At 40.1% G+C, this 27,312-nt stretch overlaps 2 protein-coding genes and 1 long non-coding RNA gene across 11 annotated transcripts in view; 2 read left to right on the forward strand and 1 right to left on the reverse strand.

Annotated features, from left to right (window-relative positions):
• LOC114668182 (keratin, type I cytoskeletal 15-like) overlaps window positions 1-27,312 on the forward strand; it is a 158,150-nt gene that overhangs the window by 44,645 nt on the left and 86,193 nt on the right. For 2 of the 9 annotated variants that reach the window (XM_051920910.1, XM_051920913.1), the window contains one exon: window positions 3,496-3,536. The exons of the other annotated variants lie outside the window; for them this stretch is intronic. In XM_051920910.1, the coding sequence (XP_051776870.1) occupies window positions 3,496-3,521 (26 nt within the window). In that variant the 3' untranslated portion in view covers window positions 3,522-3,536. Of the gene's footprint in view, window positions 1-3,495; window positions 3,537-27,312 lie in introns of those variants that run through there. 9 annotated transcript variants of the gene reach the window in all.
• Window positions 1-27,312, forward strand: part of LOC114667259 (keratin, type I cytoskeletal 19-like) — a 123,706-nt gene that overhangs the window by 10,201 nt on the left and 86,193 nt on the right. The gene's annotated exons all lie outside the window — the stretch shown is intronic.
• Window positions 1-27,312, reverse strand: part of LOC127526197 (uncharacterized) — a 109,207-nt gene that overhangs the window by 1,012 nt on the left and 80,883 nt on the right. The gene's annotated exons all lie outside the window — the stretch shown is intronic.

Raw genomic sequence — 27,312 nt, forward strand, 5'->3', positions numbered from 1 at the left:
ATAACTTTTATTTGATGTTGACCAAGCACACATCACCCACTGGAATGCTAATTTTTCATTTGAGCATTACATTACTCAGCCAGACTTCTACCCCATATCCAGAAAGCATATGCTACCTTTCAGGTGGCTGAATTTCACTCAATGCTGACATTAAACAAAAAGATCCACTAGATAAGAAAGCAAAGTTTCAACTTATGCTCACATGGCACACAGTACACATTACATGAAATCCCTCTTTAAACACAAAAAATGCAATATCTAATGCCACCATAACCATTAGATGACAATAACTTCAACTCAGTGCCCACATTATAAGGAGATCTCAGCCTGCCATCAAATGCTCTCAAAATCCACAACATTCATCAGACAGCCAACCCAACAGTCTTCTTCAATAAACTTTGATAGCCAGCTATGTTTCTGCTCCTTCATCTCATCATCAAGGTAGACAAAAGGGACAGCACTGTTGTTGGCTTAAATAGGACTGAATTTGGAAGGAACACTTGGTCATCATAATGTAGGCCTACCTATCTATGTAACCTCACAAGCCCACTGCTCTTCTAAGCCTCAACCTACTTGTCATTTATCCTCCCCGGAGAATTCCATTAACTTAGCTGAGAACAGTGTGATATCTTAAAATCAAATAAATAAGTGTGAGTACACAGAATCCACAGTGCACTGCATAAGCCAGTCTGTAATGTCAAGTTTTCTTGGGTTCACATTTAGAAAATGTTTATTTTTGTAGCCTTAGCCTATAAACCTGATTTTCCACTAAAGAACTGAATCTTTGGAGGTGTTTCGGGTAGAGTTCTTGATGGGATTTTCAAATATCTATCTATCTTATCCTGCCTACTATACTAACTTTAAAATCTATCTATCTATCTATCTATCTATCTATCTATCTATCTATCTATCTATCTATCTATCTATCTATCTATCTATCTATCTATCTATCTATCTATCTATCTATCTATCTATCTATCTATCTATCTATCCTGCCTACTATACTAGCATTAATATCTATCTATCTATCTATCTATCTATCTATCTATCTATCTATCTATCTATCTATCTATCTATCTATCTATCTATCTATCTATCTATCTATCTATCTATCCTGCCTACTATACTAGCATTAATATCTATCTATCTATTGTAGCAGTAGGGGGCGCTACCGCTCCGTTGAACCCTCAGGTACCACGCCAAACACCAGGGAAACATACAATACTTGTTCTATTTATTATAATAATGTGCACCAAGCACCCTCCACTCCACACTACTCATAAACACTATACAAACTCCAATTATTAACACAATTCTCACTCCTCCACTCCCAGACACTTAGCCACACTTCCTCCCAGCTCAGCTCAGCATCTGGGCTTTCCCAAGGGCCTTTTATATCTCCTGACCCGGAAGTGGTTCCAACCCTGCAGTCCATGATTCCTTATCACTTTTCCACTAAAGAACTGAATCTTTGGAGGTGTTTCGGGTAGAGTTCTTGATGGGATTTTCAAATATCTATCTATCTTATCCTGCCTACTATACTAACTTTAAAATCTATCTATCTATCTATCTATCTATCTATCTATCTATCTATCTATCTATCTATCTATCTATCTATCTATCTATCTATCTATCTATCTATCTATCTATCTATCTATCTATCTATCTTGCCAACTATACTAGCATTAATATCTATCTATCTATCTATCTATCTATCTATCTATCTATCTATCTATCTATCTATCTATCTATCTATCTATCTATCTATCTATCTATCTATCTATCTATCCTGCCTACTATACTAGCATTAATATCTATCTATCTATCTATCTATCTATCTATCTATCTATCTATCTATCTATCTATCTATCTATCTATCTATCTATCTATCTATCTATCTATCTATCTATCTATCTATCCTGCCTACTATACTAGCATTAATATCTATCTATCTATCTATCTATCTATCTATCTATCTATCTATCTATCTATCTATCTATCTATCTATCTATCTATCCTGCCTACTATACTAGCATTAATATCTATCTATCTATTGTAGCAGTAGGGGGCGCTACCGCTCCGTTGAACCCTCAGGTACCACGCCAAACACCAGGGAAACATACAATACTTGTTCTATTTATTATAATAATGTGCACCAAGCACCCTCCACTCCACACTACTCATAAACACTATACAAACTCCAATTATTAACACAATTCTCACTCCTCCACTCCCAGACACTTAGCCACACTTCCTCCCAGCTCAGCTCAGCGTCTGGGCTTTCCCAAGGGCCTTTTATATCTCCTGACCCGGAAGTGGTTCCAACCCTGCAGTCCATGATTCCTTATCACTTCCGGGTCAGATAAAAAGTCCTTTTCTTCATCCCTTCTCTTCATGTGACCAGGACGTACTTCTGGGTTATAGGGCACATAACACTCCCCAAGCCTCCCTACAGCGGCTCCTGGTGGTCCCCATGGTATCCAGCAGGGCTGTGTATAAAAACTACAAGGTCCATGAGGCCCTGCTGGAATTCGGGGACCCTCCATGCTTCTGGGAGGGCTCCATCTGGCGGCTTGGAGGTGTGGGCCGGAATATATGGCCGGCCATCCTTCACACTATCTATCTATCTATCTATCTATCTATCTATCTATCTATCTATCTATCTATCTATCTATCTATCTATCTATCTATCTATCTATCTATCTATCTATCTATCTATCTATCTATCTATCTATCTCTACAGTAAAGTATTTAAGTGTACGTTTGTGCAAATCTCACCAGCACTGCAGCCTTCAACAGAATGTTAATAATCTTGTTCATCTTTTCTTTTTTGATTTTCATGGCAGTGTTTCGCAAACCACAGTGATTACCAAAGGTAAGACATATGCTTTCATCCCTACATTGTATATTGAAAATAAAGAAAAACAATTCAAATGTGTTTAATGAAAGGGAAAATTTCCAGCACCTTCAAGTTCAAGTAGTAGCTTTAATAATAAATTAGATAAGCACTTATTGTTCATTTTAATTTTTTTGAATTAAGGTTTAGATACTTAAAATTACAGGAAAAAAGCAATGTGCAATAGTGTTTTCTATGCTGTGTGCTTATAGTCTAATCTAATATAAAATGATGAAGGCACAGTGGATGGCGTTGATGTATCACAAGACCAGCATTCTGGGTCTGAATCCCTCAATTTCTCAGAGTCCATGTAGTGTTTGCTTGTTCTTAACATATCCGGTGTGGATATTCCCTTAGGTACTCCAGTTTTCCTCTCCACATACAGTATTAGGTTACTTAGTCTTTTCAAAATGGCTCTGTCTATAATTTAATTGCCCTGTCCTTTGTTGGTTCCTCTCTTGTGCCCTAGTAATTCTAGAACATACTGTAAACCCTTGAATCAAAATGATATAAGCACATTTAAAATAGATTGATAGACGTTATAATATATCTGACTTCTCCACTACTCCTCTAATGCTGTCTTTCTCTGCTGTACACAGAGGTGAAGACAGAATTAAAGAAATAACAAAATGGAGACCTTCAAGAAGACGCAGCAAATGACGTCTTGGAGCTTTAAATCAAATGGAAAGAGAAGCATCTTCACTAGACTTAATTTTTGAAATCTTACTTGGTTCGGGAGATTTTCTTGACTCTTTTGCTACCTGAAATGCAATGCTGGAATCATGTCTAACAATAAAGAATTACACAGCAGATACTGTGCTCTCAATGTTTCTTTCTGAATAGTGAAGAGCCTCATAGTTTGTTTTGTATAATATCTTTCAAAGCAAGCACACTTCAAATTGAACAGTTGAAATTTTGGCTGATTTTGCAAATACCCCTGCCAGATAGAACATTTGAATCCATGACTATGTTTCAGATCCAGCTCTTGCACCACAAGGCTTACATTCATTACAATTTCAACAGTTTCAGTATTGCTTTAAAGACAGGATTGTGATCCAAAAGTAGAGGACTTCTGAATCTCTGTTAGAGTGACCACTGGGTCCCTGGCGACCTCTCCGACCTAGACCCTTCTTGCCTGCTAACTCAGTTTGGCGGGTTGGCCAACTCTAAGAAGACTCAGGTGGTTCCAAGCTTCTTACATTTCACAATATTTGAGGCCTGTCTTCCAGTACTTCTCCCATCTCAAGTGACTGCTCAAATGTGCCGAGAAGGGGTTTCTAAATGACGTCTATCATTTCTTTCAGTGCAACTGGTAAATTACCATCAAGTCTGGAGGTTTTATTAGTCTTCAATGTATCGAGGGCTTGAAGCCCATCTGACTCTTCTGTTTAACAATCTTCAGACTCACAATAGGTGTTTAGTTCTGCATGGAGCATTCTGTTTGTTTCTTCCTTTACAAATACTTGGGTGAACAATTTGTTCAGTTTGTTTGCTATGTCCATCTCGTTTTCAATGATTTCTCCTTTTTTGCCCCTGAAAGTTTAATATTCTCATTTATTACCCATTTTTTTTAGCTGTAGTAGTACTCAAACAAAATTTGCTTGTTTTTTTTCACTAGCTATTTTTAATTGTTTTTCTTTGGACCTTATAAGATGTAGAATTATGCAGAAAGAAAAAGGTTTGGAATTCTTTGATAATCTACGTTATGAGATTCTGCCGTAAATTTTGACCCTAAAGTCTTTGTATTGTGCAGCAGTTAGAGACTAATGGAGGCCTAGCAAGCTCTTAAAATTCCAATTCTAAAGTGTTAAAAGATGCTACAATAGGTGCTACTGATGGTGAAACTGATATTAACTCATTGAAATGTAAAATAGACCTTCATAAAGTCTTTTTGATTCTTTGATAAGACTTTCAAAATACCTGCGACCACACTCAACAGTAGGGGATACTGGGGTCCTTTAAACCAACAGCAATATACATCTATCTATCTATCTATCTATCTATCTATCTATCTATCTATCTATCTATCTATCTATCTATCTATCTATCTATCTATCTATCTATCTATCTATCTATCTATCTATCTATCTATCTATCTATCTATCTATCTATCTATCTATCTATCTATCTATCTATCTATCTATCTATCTATCTAAATGTGTTTCGCTGTCTATTTATATGACTATCTAGTGTATCCATTACTTATTAATGAATTTACTATACAGCAAACAATTGGCAGACACCTGACCATCACAGCTCTATGAGCTTCTTTGACATGCCATTCCAAACCCATCGGCATTAATACAGAGTTTCTAGTCCAAAACAACCCTTTGCTGCTAAACAGCCTCCACTCTTCTGAGAATACTTTCCACAACGTTTTGTGGAGTGAGTCTGCAGAAATGTCTACCAATTCAACCAAATACGCTTTGGTGAGGTCAGGTACTGATGTTGGAGAAGAAGACTTGATACTCAATCAGCATTGTAATTCACCCCAAAGGTGTTCAGTAGGGTTGAAAACACATTATTTTAATATGGCCTTCTCATAACTTTATTGTAATTTAAATCCTGATACTCTGTGTATCCAATTCATTATAATAACTATTCATGGTGGCTCTAAAATCTGTACTAACCCCTACTCTCTGTTCTGTGTCCTTTTGGTGGTGGCTTGCGCCACCACCATCTACTCAAAGCACCGTGATGTTCCAACAATGATGGATGGATTAAAAGCCAGAAGTCTGTATGACCATCAGCATCAAGTGACTCCGTGAGAACCCTAACTACAAAGAGGACTATTTCATTTATGTTAGGTAGAATGCCCAGAGGGGACTGGGCGGTCTCGTGGCCTGGAACCCCGGCAGATTTTATTTTTTTCTCCAGCCGTCTGGAGTTTTTTTTTCTTTCCACCCTGGCCATTGGACCTTACTCCTTTTCTATGTTAACTAATGTTGTCTTATTTTAATTTCATATTTTGTCTGAAACATTATTTTTGTATGAAAATGTGCTATATAAATAAATGTTGTTGTTGTTGTTGAGGTCAGGGCTCTGTGCAGGCCACTTGACTTTCTTCATGTCTTTATGGATTTGGTTTTGTGTGCACGGGCAAAGTCATGAAGGAAAAAGTGAAGGACATCCCCAAACTTTTCCAACAAAGTTACATCTTGCCTGAAGAAGGGGCCTGAGTTGCCTCGAAAGCTTGCATATTGTAATCTTTTTAGTTAGCCAATAAAAGGTGTCATTTTGTTTGGCTTTTCTCTACCAATAAAGTTAGAAATCCTCAGTTATCTAAAATGCCTTTGTATGCATCAACAGTACTTTACATTGGATTCAAGGAGCCAAGCTCAAACCCTGACAAACATCCCCAGACCATTATCTTTTGTCCACCATACTTTACAGCAGGCACTATGCAGTCCTGATGGTAGTGCTCTCCTAGTATCTGCCTTACCCAAATTTGTCCATCAGGCTGCCAGATAGTCAAGCTTGATTCATCACTCCAGAACACACATTTCCACTGCTCCAGAGTCCAATGGTGAATTGGTTTACATGACTCCAGCTGTCTCCAGTTGATCCAACTTGTGTGCAGCTGCTTGGCCATGTGCACCCATATCATGAATCTCCTAACACACAGTTCTTGTGCTGATGGTGCCTCAGGAGCAGTTTGGACCTCTGCTGGGAGTGATGTTAGGTAAATTATATGCACTTTGTGCTTAAGCACCCAGCGGCACCACTGTGTGTGATTGCGTGGTTTACCACTTTATGGCTTAGCTGTTGTTACTCTTCGATGTTTCCATTTCAGCAAAAGAGCACTTATACTACATCTGACCAGGGCAGATCTAGCAGAGCAGAAATTTAATGTGCTGACTTGTGGCGTAGGTGGCTTCATATAAGTGTTCCTCTCCTGAAGTAATTGGGTTCTTCAATACAATCCATTATGTTTGTCATTGGAGATTGTGTGGCCGTGTTGTCGATTTAATGCACAAGTGCAGATGGAACACATGAACTCAGTAATTTGGAGGGGTGTTCACATACTTTTGGCCATGTTGTGTAAATGAAAAGCAGGGACTCACTTTCATTAATTTAAACTGTTGTTATTTCAAGTCAAAATGTATTTTTAGGACACTGTGATTCCCATCTTGTTTTCTGAATACTGACTTTCCAGTCATTTGTGTCTCTGGAGCTGCTCTGATTGGCCAACACTAATACATGTGAAGTCTCTTTTTGGAGTCAGGTGTCCAGTTTTTAAATTCTATTCTTGGATCTTGTCTGTGTGGAGTCTGCATGCTCTCTCCAGGACTGAGCCTGTTTTCATCCTGGTACTCTGGTTTTCCTTTTACACTTCCACAGGTATATTAGATTCAAAGGAATGGGTGAGCCCAGTGATGGTCAGCTCTTACCTGCCAACTGCTGCTGTGACAATTCCCCATAAGCTTAAATCAGGTCAAGCTGGTTGAGAGTGTTGTGTTAGGTCCTTTTGTTTTGTGTCAGATCATTTGTAGCGCCTTTCCCATAAGGTCCTTCCACAGAACGACGGTTGAAAAGCAATAAAAAAAAATTAAAGGAACACTTTGAAGACACATCAGATCTCAATGGGAAAAAAATTCTGCTGGATATCTCTACTGATATGGACTGGTAATGTGTTAGGAACGAAAGGATGCCACATTGTTTGATGGAAATGAAAATTATCAACCTAGAGAGGGCTGAATTCAAAGACACCCCGGAAATCAAAGTGAAAAAATGATGCGTCAGGCAGGCTCGTCCATTTTGCTGAAATATCATTGCAGCAACTCCAAATGGTACTCAGTAGTTTGTATGCCATACCACGTGCTTGTATGCATGCCTGACAATATCGGGGGGGTGGGGATGGCATGCTCCTAATGAGACGACGGATGGTGTCCTGGGGGATCTCCTCCTAGATCTGGGCCAGGGCATCACTGAGCTCCTGGACAGTGTGAGGTGTCGGATTGACCGAAGCATAATGTCACATCTAGAGGTGTTCTATTGGATTGAGGTCCCGCAAGTTAGCGAGGGGGCCAGTCAATGGTATCAATTCCTTCATCCTCCAGGAACTGCCTACATACTCTCGCCACATGAGGCCGGGCATTGTTGTGCACCAGGAGGAACCCAGGACCCATTGTACCAGCATAGGGTCTGACAATGGGTCAGAGGATTTCATCCCAATACCTAATGGCAGTCAAGGTGCTGTTGTCTAGCCTGTAGAGGTCTGTGCGACCCTCCATGGATATGCCTCCCCAGACCATCACTGACCCACCACCAAAGCGGTCATGCTGAACGATGCTACAGGCAGCATAACGTTCTCCATGGTTTCTCCAGACCCTTTCATGCCTGTCACATGTGCTCAGCGTGAACCTGCTCTCATCTGTGAAAAGCACGGGGTGCCAGTGGTGGACCTGCCAATTCTGGTATTCTATGGCAAATTCCAATCTAGCTCCACAGTGCCGAGCAGTGAGAACAGGGCCCACTACTGGACATCGAACCCTCAGGCCACCCTCATGAAATCTATTTCTGATTGTTTGATCAGAGACATTCACACCAGTAGCCTGCTAGAGGTCATTTTGTAGGCTCTGGCAGTGTTCATTCTGTTCCTCCTTGGCCAATGGAGCAGATACTGGTTAGTCCTGCTGATGGGTTAAGGACCTTCTACGAGGGGTCCTGTCCAGCTCTCCTAGAGTAACTGCCTGTCTCCTGGAATCTCCTCCATGCCCTTGAGATTGTGCCTGGAGACACAGCAAACCTTCTGGAAATGGCACGTATTTATGTGCCATCCAGGAGAAGTTGGACTACATGTGCCACCTCTAAGGTATGGCCTCATGCTACCAGTAGTGACACTGACAATAGCCAAATGCAAAACTAGTGAAAAAACAGATGAGGAGGGAAAAATGTCTGTAGCCTCCACCTGTTAAACCCTTCCTGTTTTAGGGGTCATCAAATTGTTGCCCCTCTAATGCACCTGTTGTTAATTTCCTTGACACCAAAGCAGCTGAAATTGATTAACAACCCTCTCTGCTACTTAACTGACCAGATCAATAGTCCAGAAGTTTCATTGACTTGATGCTATACTCGGATTAAAAAGTGTGCCTTTAATTTTTTTGATAAATATAACCTCCACTCTCATATGTATGAATTCTTGTTCTGTCTTCTGTTCTAATAATATTACTACTGCAACAAATATACCACTACTATTAGATCAACTACAATTAATACAAATACTACTGTTACTGCTAATACAACTACTGGTAATACTACTGTGTATACCACCACTATCATTATACAACTACTGATAATATTAATACCACAAGTAGTACTACTACTGCTGTTACTATTATTACTGCTGATAATACGTATTCTATTACAACTAATACTAGCACTACGATTACTAATACTACTACTACTACTACTACTGCCAACACTACTGCTACTAATTCTGCTGTTAATACTAATACTACCACTACTAATAATACCACTAATAGTAATACTACTGTTACTACTGATACCACTACTGCCAATACTGCTGCTTTAACTACTGCTAATACTGTCAGTACCATTACTAACACTACCATTTCTACTGGTATTACTTATAATTCTACCATTACTTCTATTATAATAACTAATAATAATACTTCTTCTTCTTTCGGCTGCTCCTGTTAGGGGTTGCCACATTGGGTCATTTTGTTCCATATCTTCCTGTCCTATACATCTTGTTCTGTCACTCCCATTACCTGCATGTCCTCTCTCACCACATCCATAAACCTTCTCTTAGGCCTTCCTCTGTTCCTCTTGCCTGACAGCTCTATCTTTAACATCCTTTTCCCCAATATGCTCATCATCTCTCCTCTGCACATATCCAAACAAATGCAATCTCGCCTCTCTGTTTTTGTCTCCCAACTGTCCAACCTGAGCTGACCATCTAATGTCTTCATTTCTATTCCTGTCCATCTTTGTCACACCCAGTGCAAATCTTAGCATCTTTAACTCTGCCACCTCAGGCTCTGTCTCCTGCTTTCTGGTCAGTGCCACCGTCTCCAACCAATATAACACAGCTGGTCTCACTACTGTCCTGTAGACCTTCCCTTTCACTCTTGCTGATACCCGTCTGTCACAAATCACTCCTGACACTCTTCTCCACACATTCCACCCTGCCTGCACTCTCTTTTTCACCTCTCTTCCACAATCCCCATTACTCTGTACTGTTGATCCCAAATATTTAAACTCATCCACCTTTGCCAACTCTCCTCCCTGCATCCTCAACATTCCACTGACCTCCCTCTCATTCACACACTTGTATTTTGTCATGGTGGTCCTACTGACCTTCATTCCTCTCCTCTCTAGCGCATATTCCCACCTCTCCAGGGTCTCCTAAACCTGCTCCATACACTCGCTACAGATCACAATGTCATCAGCAAACATCACAGTCCACGGAGACTCCTGCCTAATCTTATCTGTCAACCTGTCGATCACCATTGCAAATAAGAAAGGGCTCAGAGCCAATCCCTGGTTTAATCCCACGTCCATGTTGAATGCATCCGCCACTCCTACCGCAGACCTCACCACTGTCACACTTCCCTCATACATATTGTGTACTACTCTTACATACTTCTCTGACACTACCAACTTCCTTCCATTTTTCATTCTCTTTACAGTATAGCTGTCCTTACTTCCTCCTTGCTAATCCGTTGCACTTCCTGATTCACTATCTCCACATCATCCAACCTTCTCTCTCTCTCTCATTCTCTTCATTCATCAGCCTCTCAAAGTACTCTTTCCATCTTCATCCTTTATCATCTTAACCTGCTGCACACCTTTCTCAGCTCTGTCCCTCTGTTGAGCCCACTGATCCTTTTTTCTCTCCTTACTGTCCAACCTCTCATACAACTCATCATACACCTTTTCTTTAGCTTTCGTCACCTCTTTCTTCACCTTTCGCCTTATCTCCTTGTACTATTGCCTACTTTCTGCATCTCTCTGACTATCCCACTTCTTCTTCGCCATCCTCTTCCTCTGTATACTCTCCTGTACTTCCACATTCCACCACCAGGTTTCCATTTCCTCCTTCCTCTGTCCAGATGTCACGCCAAGCACTCTTCTTGTTGTCACCTTTACTACTTTTGCTGTAGTTGCCCCACTGTCTGGTAACTCTTTATTGCTACCCAGTGCCTGTCTCACCTCCTCCCTGATCTCAGCCTTGCAGTCTTCCCTTTTCAACTTTCACCATTTGATCCTTGTCTCTGCCTTTACTCTCCTTCTCTTCTTGATCTCTAGCATCATCCTACAGACCACCATCCTATGCTGTCTAACTACACTTTTCCCTGACACCACTTTGCAGTCTTCAATCTCCTTCAGATTGATCCTCGTGCATTGGATATAATTTACCTGTGTGATTCTTCCACCACTCCTGTATGTCACCCTATTTTCCCCCCTCTTCTTAAAATACACATTCACCACAGCCATGTCCATCCTTTTTGTAAAATCCACTATCATCTGACCTTCTTCATTCCTCTCCTTAACACCATACCTACCCATCACCTCCTCATCTCCTCTCTTCCTTTCACCAACATGTCCACTGAAATCGCTCCAATCACCACTTTCTGTCCCTTGTGTACACTGTCTATCACTTCATCCAACTCACTCCAGAAATCCTCTTTCTCATCCAAAGCACATCCAACTTGCGGGGCATATGCACTAACAACATTCATCATCACAACTCAAATTTCCAGCTTCATAATCATTACTCTGCCTGACACTCTTTTCACTTCCAAAATACTCTTGTCGTACTGTTCCTTCAGAATAACTCCTACCTCATTTCTCCTCCTATCCACACCATGATAGAACAATTTGAATCCACCTCTGATCCATCTGGCCTTACTCCTCTTCCATTTAGTCTCCTGCACGCACAATATATCAACCTTCCTTCTCTCCATCATATCTGCTAACTCTCGCCCCTTACCAGTCATACTGCCAACATTCAAAGTTCCTATCCTCAGTTCCACTCTTTTTACCTTCCTCCTGTCCTTCTGCCTCAGAAGTGTCTCCCCCTTCTTCTTCTTTTTCTTTGGCCAACAGTAGTCCGATTTCCACCAGCACCCTGTTGGGTGACAGTACTGGTGGCGGTCGTTGTTAACCAAGGAATCGACCAATCCGGTATGGAAATCTGTATTGTTGACCGCATGTTGATCTGGAAAAATTTTATACCAGATGCCCTTCCTGACGTAATCCTCCCCATTTATCCGGGCTTGGGTCCGGCACGAAGAAATTCACTGGTTAGTGCATCCCCTGTAGCTGGATTAGCTAATAATAATATTATTACTACTAATACTATTACTTCTAATATTACTATAGATAACACTACTACCACTACAAATAATACTAATACTACTATTACTGCTAATATTAATACTACTGTTACTACTAATACTCCTTCTGCTAATACTACTACTGCTAATTCTACCAGTACCTCTACTACCACTATCATTTGTACTGCTATTATTTGTACCACTGGCTCTACTACTACTAAAATAACTGAAATTACTACACTGTTACTAGTAATACTACTTCTGATAATACTACTACTCCTTGTACTTCTAGTACTGTTGATACTACTACCACTACCACTACTACTAATATTGCTATTACTAATACCAATAGAAATACTACTACAACTAATAATAATACTGTTACTACAAATACTACTACTGCTAATAGTACTGCTACAACTACTACAACTACCAATAGCACTAACATTACTACTAATACTTCTTCTACTACTACTATTACCATACCACTACCACCACTACTAGTAATACTACATACACTACTAATAATAATGTAACACCCACAGCCAGACAGGGAGGAAGAACACCAGTACACATTTCAGAAGTTTGAAACTGATGAGCCTTTATTGATTGCATTCCAACTAAACTTCCACTGTTCTGGCCTTGGGAGATGCCTCAACTTTTTAATCAGATTCATTTAACTCCTCTACACTGCTTGTCTTCTGCTTCAGTGTTACAGCCCAGAAGCACACCTCTCTTTCACACTCATTCCCCTCTACCTGCTTGTTCACTCTACATTGTTCCTGCACATCGTGCTGCTCTTTCTCCTTCACAAGCGTGCCTCTCCCACACAGAGTGCTCTCTGCCTCTCTCACACCAACACCGAGACAGGGCATCTCCATTCCAGCACCTTCCGTACTTCATTCTGTCTCTTGCACTCCTTCCACCCATTTTCCAAAGACCTCTCCTACATGCTGAGGTTTCATTTGCATGAAGCACTGCACCTTCTGAAAGCACAGAAGTCATGAGATGTCCAGCCACATGGCCCTCTGAATCTTCAGCCGGATCACTACAATACTAGTACTGTTATTACTAATAATACTGCTGCCAATACTACTGCTACTACTACTTCTGCTATTACTAATACTACAACCACTACCACAACTACTACTGCTACTGCTAGTGCTACTACTACTACTACTACCAATAATAATTATAATAATAATAATACTGTTTCTAATAATACTTCTGCTAATACTACTACTACTACTACTACTACTACTACAACTAATAGTAACACTACCATTGCTAATACTTACACTAGTGCTGATACTAGTACTATTAAAAATATTATTGCTATTTCCATGTCTATGCCAAACATCGAGGGGTGTTTGATTCTTCTTAAATTTTTACGTAGAGTCCACAATCTTATGAGTTAAATGCTTTAATTTTGTACTTTGTATACCTGAATATTATCCTGAAATGATAAATTGCACTAGTGTGTGTGCGTGTGTTTGTGTGTGTTTGTATTAACCCTGTAATGCACTGGCGCCCTATCCATGTGTTGTTCCTGCCTTGTGCCCAGTGCTTGCTGGGATAGGCACCAGCTGCCCCCATGATCATGCTCAGGATAAACAGGTCAGGAAATGGATGGCTGGACTGATGGTTAACATAAATCTTTTGTTTGTCTGACTAAAGGGTGAAATTTTCTGTTCTTCCACAGCATGACAAAACAGACAAATAACAGTGCTAAATATACTAGAGCAAAGTTTTTTCACACGTCTTATTAAATTAAGTGTGTTTAAGAATTTTATGTAAAATAATAAAAACTAATTCTACGCTACTGTGCATTAGCTCTAGTTGTTCAGTTGATATGTTATTTTCCATGTGTTTTAATAAATTATAACATGTGAAATATATGATTTTTTTAACTACATTTTCATTTAAAATCTCCTAAGTTGTGCGGCTGTACTCTTATATTGTATAACATAAAGATTTTTGTGTCTGATTAATGGGTGGCATTTTCTGCTTTTCTTTAGCTTCACACATCAGGAACCTAACAGCACTACATGTATTAAAGTCATGTTTTTCCCACACCTAATTAAATTATTAAAACATTAAAGTATTTGTTGGTTGACTTAACTCATTTAGTTACACCTTAAATAAACAATGTTGGCAGGATAGTCAGTGGTGCTGCCTCAGAGCTCCTGTGCCCTGGGATCAGATTCCTTATGTAGACTTTGTGTGTTGTTCTTGTTTTTGTGCCAGTGCCCCCAGCACCTTCTCAAAGACCTGCCAAGTAAGGTAACGGTGTCAGTGTGTGCACTGAGAGCTCAGTCAGTCAGTCATTACCCAACCCGCAATATGCTAACACAGGGTCATGGGGGTCTGCTGGAGCCAATCTCGGCCAGCACAGGGTGCAAGGCAGGAACAAACCCCAGGCAGGGTGCCAGCCCACCGCAAGGCACATGCACACACACACCCACACACCAAGCACACACTAGGGACAATTTAGGATTGCCAATGCACCTAACCTACATGTCTTGGACTGTGGGAGGAAACTGGAGTACCCGGAGGAAACACAGTCATAGGGAGAACATGCAAACTCCACGCAGGGAGGACCTGGGAAGCGAACCCAGGTCTCCTTACTGCGAGGCAGCCGCTCTATCACTGCTCCACCATGTCGCCCATAATATAATATAATATAATACAGTATAATATAATATAACTAGTCATTAAGCCCATTACAATAACGGGCGCTAGAACAGTAGTGCATAAACATTAGTAGGAACAGTCTATATTAAATGGCAAGGGACCTTGACCTCATTCTGTTTGTTGGTCGTATTTTTCTTTGTTTTTCAGCCTTTTGTTGATGTTTACTTGCTGAGCTGACCATTCTTTGTGGGCTGCCGCCATGTATTGTGTGTCTTTAATTTTCTGTGACAGTAATATTGTCTTGTACGTCCGCTGGCTTGTATGTCCGTAATATACCTTTAATTTTCTCTGGCAGTAATACAGGCATGCACATCGGTAATATGCCTTTAATTTTCTCTGACAGTAACACTGGCTTGTATGTGGCTGTAATATGCGTCACTGTATTGTGTACCTTTAATTTCCTCTCGCAGTAATACTGGTTTGTATTTCTGTAAAACGCCTGTAATTTTAATAATAATATAATGTAATGTAATGTAATATAATATAATAATATGCACAGTGGAAAGCACTGCTTCCTCCAGAGTCCAGTATGCTGAGTTTTAATCCCTCACCTGGGGCCTCATGCATAATGCTGTGCATAGAATTCACACTCTAACATGGGGTAAGGACAACAGCGGAAATGTGCTTATGCACAAAAAAATCCAGATGCATAAATATGTCCGTTCGCCAGCTTCCATGTTCTTCTGCTCCATAAATCCTGGTCAGCGTGAAACGTAACGCACGTGCACACTCCTGCTGTTCCGCCCCTACTCCTCCCAGAATTATGCCTCTTTGAATATGCAAATCAACATAAATAGCCGTTACGCTCAGCGTTCTGTGAAAAGGCAATGGCGAAAGCACAGGGGTAAATAGAAAAATTTCAGCGAATGCCGAGTGGAGGCAAAGAAAAACGTACTAATTGTTGGTTTAAACAGTGGTGTAAACAACAAGTGGAAGTTGATCGAGTGACAGAGTGTCGGAGAAACTTGAAAGCTCAAGTTCACAAAGTCGCACAGTGCCCAAAATAAAAAAGAAGTTATCACATATCAAAGTCGCCGTGAAAAGGAGAGTCGAAGCCCACACGCCTGAGTGTCATATGAAAGCTTATTAGGGTACAGAGAAAAGAAATAGGCACACTGTGGGAAAAAAGCACGAAATGTCAACTTTAATTTCAAAATTTCCACTTTAATCACGTAGTTTATTTTGTCATTAAAGTAGAACATCATAAACTTCGTCTTTAAATCGTTTAATTTACTAGTTTCACAAATCCCATCGTAACTAAAGATAGCACATTAAACGCTTTGTTTTGTATTTGATCTTCTATGTGCTATATATGTGTGAATCACTACGTACTTCCGGGCTTTCTCTTCCTCCAACAGGATACAGAATCCATTACATTCGTAATATTACAGCTCTCTGAATAATTAAAATACTGAGATGTATACTTAATATCATTTTCATGATGATAGGAGATAAAGCATGTTATTAAACATGGGAACACGATGGCGCAGTGATTGTTCATGTCTCACGCAAGATGCTTGCTGTGCCGTGCGCGACCTTCGATGAAATCATTTATTATAGAAGTACTGTCTCTTTCAAACGTACTAACCTCCAGTTCCTGTCCTTACTTTTCTTTCTCAAAGTAATCATTCACCACACAACCAGCTCTGTAATAGACGTTAAGCCATCTGTAAGCTTAGAACGCCGATTCTTCAAAACTTTTAAGGAACACTGAAATATCTTCGTAGTACATGTTTAGAAGAATACAGCGCGAGGCAGGAACAATCCATGAACGGAGCGCGAGCTCCTCGCTAGCACCGTGGCTCCGTGTCCTCACATATTTATTAACAATATAGATTATTTAAATGAAGTTAAAGTTTTATCTGTATAATATAATAAACATATTTTGCTGCATTTCATCTTAAAAATGATATTGTCATCATATGTAAATACGTGCTTTATAAAGTGGCGCAGGTTGTGCAATATTATATCTGTATCTCAAGTTTACATTGAGGGCGTCACGGTTGCGCAGTGGGTAGCACTGCTGCCTCGCAGTTGGGAGACCTGGGGACCTGGATTTGCTTCCCAAGTCCTCCCTGCGTGGAGTTTGCATGTTCTCTCCGTGTCTGTATGGGTTTCCTCCGGGCGCTCCGGTTTCCTTCCATAGTCCATGACATGCAGGTTAGGTGGATTTGCGATTCTAAATTGACCCTAGTGTGTGCTTGGTGTGTGGGTGTGTTTGTGTGTGTCCTGCGGTGGGTTGGCACCCTGCCCGGGATTGGTTCCTGCCTTGTGCCCTGTGTTGGCTGGGATTGGCTCCAGCAGACCCCCCGTGACCCTGTGTTCGGATTCAGCGGGTTGGAAAATGGATGGATGGAAGTTTACATTGAGGTGATTGTACTAATAAGTACAAGCAGTTCTACAAGGAGCACTTGATGAACTGATTGAGTACGTTTATAGTTCTTAGGATGTTTCATCCTGCGAGGAAAGGCTCTGAAGCGTTGTATGAGAGCAGTTCAATAGGCAGCATGGCTGAGGTAACATGTGCTTGATGCTGTATCCCGATAATTCTCTTTCCGATCAGCTGCTGAGCTGTGATTCCCCACTCAAATGCAGTGATATAAATACTCCGAGTGGTGCAGTGACATTAATATGGAAAAAGATGATCCGCTGTGGTAACCCCTAATGGGAGCAGCTGAAAGAAGAAGAAGAGTAACAATACTGAAGCAGTTATGGTATTTAGAATACTTTGGCTATTCCCTATACCATTATATTGTTACAGGTTAATTACAATCAGATGCCTTAAACTAATAAACAATATGCAGTTAGTTTCAGTGTATATGATAAAGCCGTGTCAGGGATGTGGATCAAACAAAGAAAGGGTAACCACACGGGAACAGTAGCACTTCTTTGACGCTGGGTGCCACTAGTTTGCAAAACCGAGCGGAGAACTTGCGTACGCCAGGGTTGGAGCTATCGTGAAAATGTGCATGGCTTTTCACCAAGTTTAGGTTTTATACATTGCAATTTGAGCGTGGAAACGTTCGTACGCAACATTTTTGTGCGTACACACCGTTTATATATGAGGTCCCTGGTCTGTGCCATTGAGGTATTTGCATGTTCTCCACTTTTTCTTTCCAATCCCCAGTGACAGGCATGTCACGTTGCTTTGCTTTTCCAAAATGGCTTTGTATGTGAATGAGTGGGATCAGTAATGGACTTCCTAACTTGTGCCTTACTGCTGAGATAGGCTCTGGCCCAATGTAAATTATATTAAGTATATGTGAAAATGGTATAATATAATATAATATAATATAATATAATATAATATAATATAATATAATATAATATAATATAATATAATATAATATCTATACATATTAATAAAAGGCAAAGCCCTCACTGACTCACTGACTGACTGACTGACTGACTGACTCACTCACTCATCACTAATTCTCGAACTTCCCGTGTAGGTGGAAGGCTGAAATTTGGCAGGCTCATTCCTTACAGCTTACTTACAAAAGTTAGGCAGGTTTCATTTCGAAATTCTACGCGTAATGGTCATAACTGGAAGATATTTTTTGTCCATATACTCTAATGGAGGAGGCGGAGTCACGTATCGCGTCATCACGCCTCCTACGTAATCACGTGAACTAAAAACAAGGAAGAGATTTACAGCACGAGTCAAACGCGGGAACGAAGGTAAATGACGTTAATTTTTGACTGTCTTTTAATACTGTGTAAGCATACATATTAACACATGTGCAATTAAACGTGTGAATTTACGGGGTGATTTCTCAGGCTTAAAAGCTCGCCTTTTATCAAACGCGGGAACAAAGGTAACTGACGTTGTTCACTGTCTTTTAATACTGTGTAACCATACATATTAACACATGTGCAATTGAACGTGTGAATTTACGGGGTGATTTCTCAGGCTTAAAAGCTCGCCTTTTATCAAACGCGGGAACAAAGGTAACTGACGTTGTTCACTGTCTTTTAATACTGTGTAACCATACATATTAACACATGTGCAATTGAACGTGTGCATTTATGGGGTGATTTCTCAGGCTTAAAAGCTCGCCTTTTACTAAAAAGGTAAATGCAAAACTATTTTCAATCATTCTATGATCTGCTTCTCACAACTGAAGGCACCGTGGCTGATGTTACGTCACTTGCTGTCCAAGCATAAGCGTTACCTGGTAGGTAACCGGACACTCACTTCACTCCCTTTCGGGAATCGAACCTCTGAGGTTTTCTTTTGTTCTTAATTAAAATTTAAAAGCAATACTTCACCGCTGCTAAGCCCCTCTAGCGCTGACGTCCGAGGTTCGATTACCGTTAGCAAGTGCAGTGAGTGTGTAATTACATTCACGGCATTCGTAGTCTGATTCACAATCTGATTGTATAGGTGGTTAGCTACCAGGTAACGCTTATACTTGGCCACCAAGTCAGGTCGAAGTGATCACTCGAGTAAAGGCAGCTTCACAAAAAAACTGATCCTTAACAAACTGTTATTAGTATATTTTCCCTCAATTTAAAAATGTTTTATTTTCTTCTTAATAAAAATTTAAAAGCGGTACTTCGGTATTCGGTACATATTCATGAGTGCAGGTACTTCGGAAAGAAAGCACCGTGTAAACCTAAAGTTTAAATTAAGTTCATAGACCTACAAAAGGTTGCCATTCATTTGAGGCAAGATTGCTTTTCTTCTGTACAACTATACGTTGCATTCTCAAGAGTGTGCTTGCACGGCTTCAGATATATATATATGTATGTCTATATATAAATATGTAAGCTTATAAGTACTGCCTTACTTCTCTTTAAGAAAGGAAGATGTAATGATACTTGATTTAAACGATTCCATGTCTTCCTGGGTTTGCGTAGCTTATTGTCAATATCTTTACACCTGTTTTTAACACTTATTTACTGAAACGGGCTTTCACGAAAAAAGTTAGGGCTTTGCTACAGGATACACCCTCCACAAGTTAAGCAAGTAAAAATAAAATATATATTTCTGTTTTATTTAAACCTTTTAAGTTCGTATGCATAGCCCCATTTGGCTGTTTAATTTTTTTTTTTCTTTCTTCAGTAATATTTAATCTCCTTAAAGAAAAAGAACATATCCATTTTACTTTTTTTGTATCTCTTTAGTAATATTTTAGTGTAAAAGGATAACCAGTATTTAAACCTTTTATGTTACTTTATACATTTATTTTACACAATGTTGAAAAATTAATAAGAAAGCTACATATTTTGGCAGCTGATGCTTTCATTTTCAATGAAATGAAAAAAGCTCTCCAAGAGAAAACGTCAATGAAGAAGAAACAGTTTGCACTATCTAAAAATCAGAAACCCTCATTTATAAAAGTTTGCTGCAGATGACTTAACTGAAAATAAATGAATAGTTCCTATGTGTATAATACATTTTTATCTATTTTACTTATGCCTTTATTCCACCAACTTGCAACATCTGAGGTACAATTTGTTACATTACTTTTGTTTTTTGCAGCACAGGCAGGTGAAGTGACTCCTCAGGGTCACACAGTGGTGTCAGTACCAGGATTTGAACTGACAAGCTCCGGGTTTGCTGAAATATTACTGAAGAAAGAAAAAAAACGAAAACATGCAAATGGGGCTATGCATACAGATGTCCATCCATCCATTATCCAACCCGCTATATCCTAAATACAGGAGCCAATATGTAGATATGTATATATACAGTATATATATATATATATATATATGTGAATGTATGTATGTATATATGTATGTCTATATATATATATATATATATATATGTGTAGATATGTAAATTTGTATATGTATATATATGTTTATGTGGATGTGTATATGTGTATATACGTATGTATATGTAGATATGTGTATATGTACATATGTATATATATATGCATATGTATATATATGCTTATGTGTGTGTGTGTGTGTATTATATATATAAAAGACAGCAACACTCATAACAATGACAACACAATTACATTGACAATCATGTTACGTTATTTTTAAAATGTTTCCTTTTTTTTTTTCATAACCTCTTTAACACACTACTTCTCCGCTGCGAAGCGTGGGTATTTTGCTAGTATAATATAATATAATATAATATAACCAGTCATTAAGCCCGTTACAATAACGGGCGCTAGAACAGTAGTGCATAAACATTAGTAGGAACAGTCTATATTAAATGGCAAGGGACCTTGACCTCATTCTGTTTGTTGGTCGTATTTTTCTTTGTTTTTCAGCCTTTTTTTGTTGATGTTTACTTGCTGAGCTGACCGTTCTTCGTGGGCTGCCGTCGTGTATTGTGTTTCTTTAATTTTCTGTGACAGTAATATTATCTTGTACGTCCGCTGGCTTGTACGTCCGTAATATACCTTTAATTTTCTCTGGCGGTAATATAGGCGTGCGCATCGGTAATATGTTTTAATTTTCTCTGACAGTAACACTGGCTTGTATGTGGCTGTAATATGTGTCACTGTATTGTGTACCTTTAATTTCCTCTCGCAGTAATACTGGTTTGTATTTCCGTAAAACGCCTGTAATTTTCTCTGACAGTAATATCGCGCATCGCACCGTGCCCCGCGCATGCGCACTTCACCAGAAGACACACATACACGGACACCTGGATGCACACAGGGATTTTATTAAAGAGGATATAATATAAACAATTACTTTCTTGGACATACATGGGGTGAGAGTTATGGAGGCTGACGCGGTGCTGGCAGTGAAGCTCCACAGCAGTCTGATGGTTGATTTCAGAAGATCTCGGTTGTTGAACTGGCATACATAGTACAAACCTGACAAAGTGTCTAAAGTGAGTGGAGTTTTAATTATTTTAGGTGTTATGTAGCACCAATGTTGTTGTCCTCCATAGCCTTCTCAGACCTGCGTCATGCAATTGAAGGGCTTAGGGCTTTCATTTCTTCTTCTTCTTTTGGCTCCCGTTAGCGGTTGCCAAAGTGGATAATTTTTTACCATATCTTCCTGTCCTCTACATCTTGCTCTGTGACAACCAGAACCTGCATGTCCTCTCTCACCACATCCATAGACCTTCGCTTAGGCCTTCCTCTTTTCCTCTTGCCTGGCAGCTCTATCTTAAACATCCTTCTCTTAATATACCCAGCATCTCTCTTCTGCACATGTCCAAACCAACGCAATCTCGCCTCTCTAACTTTGTCTCCCAACCGTCCAACTTGAGCTGACCCTCTAATGTACTTGTTCCATATCCTGTCCATCCTCGTCACACCCAATGCAAATCTTAGCATCTTTAACTTTTCCACCTCCAGCGTTGTCTCCAGCTTTTTGGTCAGTGCCACCATCTCCAACCGATTTAACATAACTGATCTCAGTACTGTCCTGTAGACCTTCCCTTTCACTCTTGCTGATATCCATCTGTCACAAATCACTCCTGTCACTCTTCTCCACCAACTCCACTCTGCTTGCACTTTCTTTTTCACTTCTCTTCCACAATCTCCATTACTCTGTATTATTCATCCCAAGTATTTAAACTCATTTACCGATCCGGTATGGAAATTTGTATTGTTGTCCACGTATTGATTGGTAAAATTTTACACCAGATGCCATTCCTGACATAACCATCCCCATTTATCCAGGCTTGGGAACAGCACAAAGAAACATTGGTTTGTGTATCCCTTGTGGCTGGGTTAATGGGAATAGTAATACTGCTACAGCTATTACGATTACTACAACTAAAAATAATAATAACAATACTAATACTAATACTACTACTACTAATAATAATAATAATAATAATAATAATAATAATAATAATAATAATAATAATAACATTACTGCGGTGGGTTGGCACCCTGCCCGGGATTGGTTCCCTGCCTTGTGCCCTGTGTTGGCTGGGATTGGCTCCAGCAGACCCCCGTGACCCTGTGTTTGGATTCAGCGGGTTGGAAAATGGATGGATGGATGGATAATAACATTATGGCTACTAATACTTTTATTACTATGATTACTAATATTAACACAACTGGTACTGCTACAACAAAAGCTACTACTACTACTACTAATAATAATAATAATTTGGCTACTACTACTGATATTCTTTTACTACTACTATTTATATTTATATGCAGAGACACTGAGGTGTGTTTGATTCTCCTTAAAATCAGCTCTTGAGTCCATACTGTTTAGAATAAAAGGCTTATTTTTGCTCTTTGTATTATTGTAATGTTAATCAGTGAATGCTAAATTGGCCCCATTGCGTGTGTGTGAGCTGGACTGGTGCCCTGTCCAGGTCTTATTCCTGCCTTGCACCAGGTACTTGCTGGGACAGTCTTTAACTTCCCTGCAGCCCTTCTCAGGATAAGCAGGTTAGGAATTTGATTGATGGTGAGACGGATGGATGGATGGACGGATGGATGAAATTCACAAAAAAAGACCAGCAGCATAGCAAATTGTAAAAAAGCCGAGATTCTCACGCATTATTAAATTAAGTGGGGTTCAGAATTTTATATATATTCAGTCCAATGTATTATCCTTATATACCTTAGCTGTAACTGTACAGTTGAAGTTTTATATTTCAGCTTAATATCCATCCATCCATTTTCCAACCCGCTGAATCCGAATACAGGGTCACAGGGGTCTGCTGGAGCCAATCCCAGCCAACACAGGGCAGGAACCAATCCTGGACAGGGTGCCAATCCACCACAGGACACACACAAACACACCCACACACCAAGCACACACCAGGGCCAATTCAGAATCACCAATGCACCTAACCTGCATGTCTTTGGACTGTGGGAGGAAACCGGAGCGCCCGGAGGAAACCCACGCAGACACGGGGAGAACATACAAACTCCATGCAGGGAGTAAACCCGGGTCTCCTAACTGCGAGGCAGCAGCGTTACCACTGCGCCACCGTGCCGCCCTCAGCTTAATATGTTTCACTGAATTGTGAAATGACTTTGAAACTTATGATTTTCATTGCATTTTATTCAATATCTCCAAGGTTGTATAGCGCTAATAGTATTTTGTGAAACATACATATTCTGTATGTCTGAATAAAGGGTGGCATTTCCTATTTTGGTCAGCTTACACTATAGTTTGATGACCATTGCCCGTACTAAAGTAATATTTTTCTTTCCCACACCTTATTAAATTAATAAAACATTTAAGTCTTTGTTGGTTGACTTAATTCATTTAGCTGCAGCTTAAATACACAATGCTGGCAGGATAGTTAGTGGTGCTGTCTCATGGCTCCTGTGCCTGGGATCAGAGGTTCTTCATGTGGACTTTGTGTGGTGTTCCTGTTTCTGTGCCAGCATCACCAGCAGCTTTTCAAAGACATGCCAAGTAAGGAAACTGTGCCGATATGTGTGTGCTTTGAGAGCTCAGTGACCGACCTGTCCAAATGTTGTTCCCCCCTTCCACTGCATGCTTTCTGGAGAGCTTCCAGCTTACAGTGCCCATGATTCTATAAGCAGGTGTTATCAGTATATTGTAAAAATAAGCAAACTAGATTTACTTAAGTCAGAGTGGCACATTATGTAGTAGTGGTACCTCTCAGATCCAGTATCTCGGGTTTGAATCCTCACCCTGTCATATTCTGTGTCCACTTTGTATGTTCTCCCTGCATTCCAAATACCCCCTGCAGTTTCCCTTGTACATCTGTGAGTGTGAGTGCAGGGCCCCTGCTGTTTCGTGCCTTGCATCCAATACTGGAGGGGTGGACTGGATTAAACGAAAAATGTAATTAATTTGTTTCCTGAAACCACCTTATTTGGTGTAAGGTTTCATGGAGCAACCAAACGTCGTGAACCTAAGGCGGATGTAAGTCCCCTTTAAAAATATAAAAGAATTTAGAGAAGACTGCGGTGGGTTGGCACCCTGCCCAGGATTGGTTCCTTCCTTGTGTCCTGTGTTGGCTGGGATTGGCTCCAGTGGACCCCCGTGACCCTGTGTTCGGATTCAGCGGGTTGGAAAATGGATGGATGGATTTATAGAAGATGCCAGATCCAACAGGGTATACAAGCGAGGTGACGTGTACCACCACTATCTGCATTATTTAACCATTGACTATGAATAAAAATATAGAATATAAAACTCCCTTTCCTTCAGAGGATGCGATTTCTGCGATTCTGGAAACGGTTATCTTAAATAGATAAAATCTCGATTGTTTCCTGCACTCCATATTTCTGTTCTGCACTTTCATTTCTGATCCTCAGCCTCCTCTTTCTCATACCGGCACCGGTGTGTTAAGTTCAAACATTTGAACTGTAAATCTCACCTCTGATAAGTAATTTCTTTAAGGGATTTCATCTTTTACCTCCTGATATAAATAATGAATTATGTTTAAATCGTATTTGCAGCACACAAGTTGAAATATCAGCATTTTTCACTTGTTATGTGTTATTTATTGTTTTCTAAAGCCCCCTTCCCCTCGGTGTCCGACTCCATCCACCCTATGTGCCCCGTGGCAAGAGGGCATGACTGCAGAGCCAATCGCTTTGCAGCAGATTGGGTGAGTCACTTGTATATATAGCGCCCTGGCATCACTGGAGTTCACACTGCCGATTGCTGACTGATAGACTTGTGTCGGTAATTTCTCCAGGTCTGAACTATTCCTCATTTCAGACATGCCACTAAAAAGACGAGGGTTTGGTACTGGTGCTGGTTTAGCTGATACCAGTGCTGGAACTTTTGGAGGTTTTGGTAGTGGAGGTGGTGGTTCTGGTTCTGGTGGTGGTTTAACTGCTAGCACTGCTGGAACTTTTGGAGTTGTTGGTAGTGGTTTTAGTGGTGGTAGTAGTTTTGGTCGTGGCAGTTCCGGAGGTTTTTGGTCAAGTAGCAGCATCAGTGGTGTCCCTTTTACAGTATGTTAAATGAAAAGCAGCAAATGCAGAGTCTGAACGACAGACTGGCCACTTATCTCAATATTTAATTTTTGTGAAAGAGGATGACATTATTTCAGAATCATGAAGAGGAAAATTGAAATTAAAACACTGGGTAACATATTTGTAGGTTATTAATTTATTTAATTAAATGTAAATTTAGTGCAAAGTGATTTAACCCTTATCCATGAATGGGGGGGTCTTCAAGAACCCCAGTCGCAGATTATCAAATTCTTTCCCTTTCAAGGTAATACGACGGCAATGAAATTTTCTGACTTTTCATTTTGTTTTCTCTTGAGAAATTTGCCAAAATCCGCTACTCAATAGCTTAGTGCAAATAAGTGCTACAGTAGCACAAAGTTGGGGGTCTCTGAGACCTGCCCATTCATGGAAACGTTACCATTTTTGTACAAGCGTTTTTGCTTTGTTTTATATTTTATATTTGAATTTTCTATTTAAATTTATATTTTCTTTGGTTTAGATTTTCTTAGTCCTGCCTGAGACATTGCTGGTGTATAATTTGTTGAGGAGCATGTCCAGCTGATGTGTTTATGAACAATGAGTCAACGACCAACAAAGAAATTCAATGCAAGTGAAGCTCTGGCTGAAATAATGAAGTTGTCGGATTTCGATACATCAGACAACTCAAATGAAGAGGACAATGATGATGGAAGTGACACAGTGTCAAATGTTCCATTGAGAGCACTGGAGTCGCTGTTCTGCTGAAGCAGCCCTGTGGAGATGCAGAAAATGTAGCTACGAAGCAACGCTGTCAAATGTGCCCAAGTGCAATGGAGAGAAAGATCAAGGCCGCTTGCTCCCAGTGCAACCTTCCCGTTTGCCAGGAACATTCAGAGCGTTCCCTTGTGCGTCTGGCCTGCAAACAAGCTGAAGTTGAGGCAGATTCTGAGTGACTGTTCTGTATGCGAATCAGACGTGTAACTGATGTCTTGTTTTAGTGTTACTATGACTGTACACTGAACACGCATTACTATTACAAAGGTAACGTGTAAACCATTGAAAATTTACATCACATTTACTTAATTTCAGAGGTAATAAAAATATATGAAGTTATTGTATTGCTTTTTAGGCAGATTTAACCAGTTTAAAATGGTCTGCAAGATAGGGGTCTGCAAGACACCCCATTCATGGAAACGTTATAAAAATGGCTTTCATGGATAAGGGTTAAAAGGATTGCTGCGTGGAAATATATTGGCATCTCAGCCGAAGTGAGTCAGTCATTTTCTAATCCGCTTATTCCAGAACAGAGTCGGGGCGGTGCAGGTGCCGATCCCAGCTGGCACAGGGCGCAAGGCAGGAACAATCCCTGGACAAAAGTTTTTGTTACGTTTTAAATGCTATTTTCATTTAAGTGTTTGGTAATATTAATGTCAGAATGCATACATCAAATTATATTATATCTGGTAAATGTGTTGTTTTCGACTCTATGATTTTACAATGGGGCGGCACGGTGGCGCAGTGGGTAGCGCTGCTGCCTCGCAGTTGGGAGATCTGGGGACCTGGGTTCGATTCCTGGGTCCTCCCTGCGTGGAGTTTGCAT

This window comes from Erpetoichthys calabaricus, chromosome 17 (genome assembly GCF_900747795.2).
Source record: "Erpetoichthys calabaricus chromosome 17, fErpCal1.3, whole genome shotgun sequence".
NCBI classification, from domain to species: domain Eukaryota; kingdom Metazoa; phylum Chordata; class Cladistia; order Polypteriformes; family Polypteridae; genus Erpetoichthys; species Erpetoichthys calabaricus.